This window comes from Etheostoma spectabile, unplaced genomic scaffold (assembly GCF_008692095.1).
Source record: "Etheostoma spectabile isolate EspeVRDwgs_2016 unplaced genomic scaffold, UIUC_Espe_1.0 scaffold310, whole genome shotgun sequence".
Taxonomy (NCBI): Eukaryota; Metazoa; Chordata; class Actinopteri; order Perciformes; family Percidae; genus Etheostoma; species Etheostoma spectabile.
In genome coordinates this window covers 964,653-970,076 of record NW_022605582.1, presented here as the reverse complement: position 1 = coordinate 970,076, position 5,424 = coordinate 964,653, and the positions used below count along the sequence as shown (strand labels likewise).

The window sequence follows — 5,424 nt, the reverse complement described above, 5'->3', positions numbered from 1 at the left end:
CTTGCAGAAAAGCAGAAATTGGAAAAAATTAGAAAGAAATTAGGAATTATTGAGAACTAAAATTAAAGGAACTGGATAACTGTTGATGATAATCACAGACGTGGCGGAATATCGGCAACTTTTATCAATTATATTTAAACAAATCCACTTCCATTTGAGCTCCGTAAATGCATTAATAAATAGAATAAGACCCAAAATTAATGAAAGTAGAGATGTGGTACTTGGCCAAAGAGAGGCTGGAACAATCATGTTATTTTGGAGGAATTAAAAAGACACCATTGATATAGGAAACATGAAGGGACACCCTCATGAGGGAAACTGTAGGACAACATGCAGGACCAACATCGAGGACAACATGAGGGAAACATGAGGACCAACTATGGCGAGACAACATGGAGGGGCACAACATGGAGGGGTTTTTTTGTTTGGCAGGGTAAATGAGGACAAAATCTGAGGGCAACATGAGGAAACCATGGGGACCACCATCGGGTAACATGAGACAACATGAGGACCAACTGAGGACAACATGGGGACAACATGAGAGATCAACATGGGGACAACATCAAGGGATAACATCGGGGACAACCATGAAGAGAAACATGAGACAACATGAGGGGATAACGAGAGCACAATCATGGGGGTAACATGAGGACAACATGGGGGTAGCACAATCCGAGGACAACATGCGGGGTAACATGGAGGAGCAACATGAGGGCAACATGAGGACAACATAGGGGACAACATGCTAAGGACAAACATGGGACGAAACATGGGAACATGGGGGACAAAGCGGGGACAACATGGGGATCCAAATGAGGGCAACATGAGGAAACATGGGCACAACATGAGGACAACATGGGGGTAACATGAGGACAACATGGGGCGTAACATGAGGACAAATGGGATGACAACATGGGGACAACCTGGGAAACATGGGGGAACATGGGGACAACATGGGGGAACTGGGACACATGGGGCGCTAGCTAAATGAGGACAACATCGGGGACCACATGGGGACAACCATGGGGGTGACTATGGGACAACATGGGGACAACATGGGGGGGACATGGGGACAACATGGGGTACATGGGGACAACATGGGACAACTTGGGACAACAGGGGTGTAACATGTAAGGTAATTTATATGTAAAGACCATATGTTTTTTTTTAATGGTTCTCTTCATTATTGTTGAATAATGTGTAGGTTATAGCCAACATGCCGAGCCCCCCGAGGGTTTACTGGGGTTACCTCTGCGTGTCCGTTTTTAATTTATGATCTCTTAAAGCAATGTGTGGAATCAAGTGAAGCTTTTCTAACGGCCATGTGTCAGAACCACTGTACTTGTGGTTGCAACGCTGCTCACGTCTTCTTCTGTGTTTTTTCTTCTTCAACAGTCCAATAAGTGCCCGTGGTGCAGCCACTCTCGCCCCTCCACACTCCACCCCCTGACCACTCCATCACATACCCAATGAACACTTCTCCCCTGGCAGCCGCCGTCCCCCCCCCTCCCACCGTCCACGATCTTGGACCAAAGACAGTAACGGCTCGGATCCACTTCCCTGCACACTGCCATCTTAGACTTACTGTGTTGTTGTTTTTTTTTTCAACCTAGGCCCATATTTTCCCTTTGTCTAATGGGAATAACAATCTTTGTAGTTGGTCCAGTATTAGGGTCTAAGACATGGTTTTTTTGGATGCTTTATATGAGACCTAGTGGTCCTAATACTGTATCTGAAGTCTTTTTATATAGACCTTAGTGGTCCCCTAATACTGTATGAAGTCTTTTTTATATAGACCTTAGGTCCATCCTCCTAATACTGTATCTGAAGTCTTTTTTATATAGATCTTAGTGGGTCCCTTAATCTTAATGCTGATCTGAAGTCTCTTTTATATAGACCTAGTGGTCCCTAATATGTATCTGAAGTCTCTTTTATATAGATCTTAGTGGTCACTAAATAAGTATTCATCGCAAGTCTCTCTTTTATAGACCTTAGTGGTCCCAATACATGTACTCTGAAGTCTCTTTTATATAGACCTTAGTGGTCCCGCTAACTATGGTATCTGAAGTTCTCTTGTAATAGACACGATGGTCACTAATATGTACTGAATCTCTTTAACTATATAACCTTTTAGACTTAGTCGCTACCTAATACGTATCTGTAAGTCTTTTTATATAGGCCTTAGTGGTCCCTAATACTGTATCCTGAAATCTCTTTATATAGACTTGAGTAGCAAGTTCCCTAATAAGCTGTAGCTTGTTTTAGATTATTTCAAAAGAGTCATGTCCACGCGGGCGGTAACCCTAACCCCCTTACTGCAACCTCATAAAGGGGACAAAGATTCCCAAATCGGGCCCATTACTGAACATTTCATTTTCTCAAAGACAGAAGCGAGGCCACACCCAGGGGTATCTCGGTTATATACCGATCCACCCTTTCTACCCACTGGTGTGCGGTCCATAGCAGGCTGCAGGGAACTCATTAATAACGTTATAAAAACCTCAAAAATGTCATTTCATGCCCTTGGGAACTTTTTTTAAGACTAAGACCGCCCAAGCGTTCCGTGTAGTTCTGTGAGTAGTGGTAATGACGAAAACTGCTGCAGTGTAGTCTCTGCCACACATTATGGATGGGCCATAACCTTCTTGTTAGTCAGAAAGACAATCCTTTCTTAGTTTCATAATCAGATCCGCCTAATGTAATATACATCAGCCGCAATACAACCAACCCACCAGACTACATGAAATAAATCAGTGACTTTTAGATCTGATAAAACATGCTTAGAGAGAAACTTAATTATCTAGTCAACTTTATTATACCAAGCCGTCTGGTTCATCTTCTTGCTCATGGTTTTTGCAACAATCACCACTCTGGTTGCGTTGAAATTACAACAACATAATTTCACCTTTTTACATGTGGACATATGACGCTCTATACACGCTAAACAGTAGTGCTATTTACATTGGAAGTCTACGTGGAAATAGGCTAGCTCCGTATCACACGTAAAATTCCTGAATAGTTTACTGGGTCTGGTGGAGATATATGCCTTTACCCTATACGAGCATAAAAGTAGCTAATATAAATTACGATGGATCTGGTGGAGATATTGCACGTATACACACTTAAAGAGGTAGTGATTATTTTACATGCGCAGTGCTCGTGAGATCTGCTTAGATATCCTGTACCGTCCTGTAGATATGCACTATGCTAAAAGATCCTGATTATTGTACATGGTTATCTGGGGAGATGTCATGCCTGCCTCTAAACGCATAAAGACGTCCCTGATTAATTTACATGGAAACTGCCGTGGAGATATGCTGCTCTATACAGCATTAAAAGTCCTGATTATTATACATGGATCTGAGGGCGAGATATGCCTGACCTCTATACACGCCTAACAAGTACTGATTATTGTACATGGAGTCTGCGGGACTATGATGCTCTCTATACTACCCGAAAGTCTGATTATTTACAGGGAGTATGCGGGAAGATTATGCTGACGTGCGTCCTACAAGCGTAAAATTCTCCGGATTATCTACATGGAGTCTGGGGGAGATATGCTGCCCCCTCCCTATACACGCTAAAAGTCATGAAATATTTACATGAGTCTGGTGGAGATATGACAGCTCTCACACAAGCCTTTTAACGTATGTGATCTATTTACATGAGAGTACTGGTGGAGATATGAGCTCGTGAACTACGCCCTCCTAATTAGTAGCTGATTATTGTACATGACGAAGTCTGCGTGCCGAGAGTATGCGGCTCTATACACGCGTAAAACGTCATGTAATAGTGTTTACATGCAGATCTCGCGGAGAGAGATAGGACCTGTCTCAGTCGTATACACGCCCTCAAAAGTCCTGCATTTAATTTCATGCGAGTCCTGCCGTGGAAATATGCCCAGCCTATTATAACACGCCTATAAAGTAAGCTGATTATTTACATGGAGTCTGGCTGGAGCATATGCTCGCGATATACCACGCTAAAAGTCTGCTTATTTTACATGGAGTAGGGCGGTGAGATCATGCTAGCGTCTAATACACCGCTAAAAGTCCCCTGATTATTTACATGGACCGTCTGCGTCGGAAGATATGCCAGCTCCTACACCGCTTAAAGTAGTGATTATTTTACATGCGAGTCTGCCTGCCGCAGATATGCAGCTTGTTACGACACGCCTTAAAGCTATGTGATTAGTTTACACATGGAGTCTGACAAACCGTGAGATTGAACCTGACCTCATTATAACGACTAAAAGTCCATGACATGGATTGGTACATGCCAGAGTCTGGTGTGTCTAAGTCTTCCAGCCTGGTTTACAGGTGCCGGCAGTTCTTAGTGGGACCACATTTAAAAGATTTTCTTTCGACATTAGTGCCAGTAGACACCCCGTATAGTATCGGAAAATTACCTTCCAAAGTAAATGTCCACGCTACATGGCTGTCAGGACGTCGACAGGGGCCATGATAAAAGTTACAATTTGCCCTAAAATTCTGCCATCAGTCAAGATGCAAATTCAAATTGTATACACAAATGTGTCACCCACAGGCTGCAAAAGAAAGCTATGGAAACATCCCCAGGAAAGCCAGGAGGCCCGAACAGCCGACTATGTAATGTGCACTGGCAAAAATAAAAGCACACTGGCAGTCGGGTCACAAGTTCGAAAAGCGAAACTGTTTCCTCGTTTCTAGTGAGAAGTTTTGTTACTTTATTCACCTGAAACCCTCCCAGTATTCATTGCATGGGGACAACATGGGGGTAACATGGGGACAACATGGGGACAACTTGGGGACAACATGGGGGTAACATGAAGGTTAATTTATATGTAAAGACCATATGTTTTTTTTTAATGGTTCTCTTCATGTATTGTTGAATAATTGTAGGTTAAGCCAACATGCCGAGCCCCCCCGAGGGTTTACGGGGTTACCTCTGCGTGTCCTTTTTTAATTTAATGTCTCTTAAACCAATCGTTGTAAATCAAGTGAAAGCTTTTCTAACTGCCATGTGTCAGACCACTGTACTTGTTGCACGCTGCTCACTTCTTCTTCTGTGTTTTTTCTTCTTCAACAGTCCAATAAAGTGCCCGTGGTGCAGCACGCCCACCACGTCCACCCCCTGACGCCCCTCATCACCTACAGCAATGAACACTTCTCCCCCGGCACGCCGCCGTCCCACCTGTCCCCCGAGATCTTGGACCCAAAGACAGGTAACGGCTCGGATCCACTTCCCTGCACACTGCACATCTTAGACTGTAACTGTGTTGTTGTTTTTTCAACCTAGGGCCATATTTTCCCTTCTGTCTAATGGGAATAACAATCTTTGTAGTTGGTCCAGTATTAAAGGTCTCAAGACATGGTTCTCTTTGGATGCTTTTATATGGACCTTAGTGGTCCCTAATACTGTATCTGAAGTCTCTTTTATATAGAC

The 5,424-nt window shown here is 43.4% G+C and overlaps 1 protein-coding gene across 2 annotated transcripts in view; it reads left to right on the top strand.

Moving 5' to 3' along the window:
* The window catches only part of LOC116686075 (transcription factor 7-like 1-B), a gene marked incomplete at its 5' end in the record, with an annotated part of 61,821 nt that overhangs the window by 24,597 nt on the left and 31,800 nt on the right, over positions 1-5,424 (top strand). For both annotated transcript variants that reach the window (XM_032511006.1, XM_032511007.1), the window contains 1 exon segment: positions 5,068-5,203. In XM_032511006.1, coding sequence (XP_032366897.1) covers positions 5,068-5,203 — 136 coding nt within the window.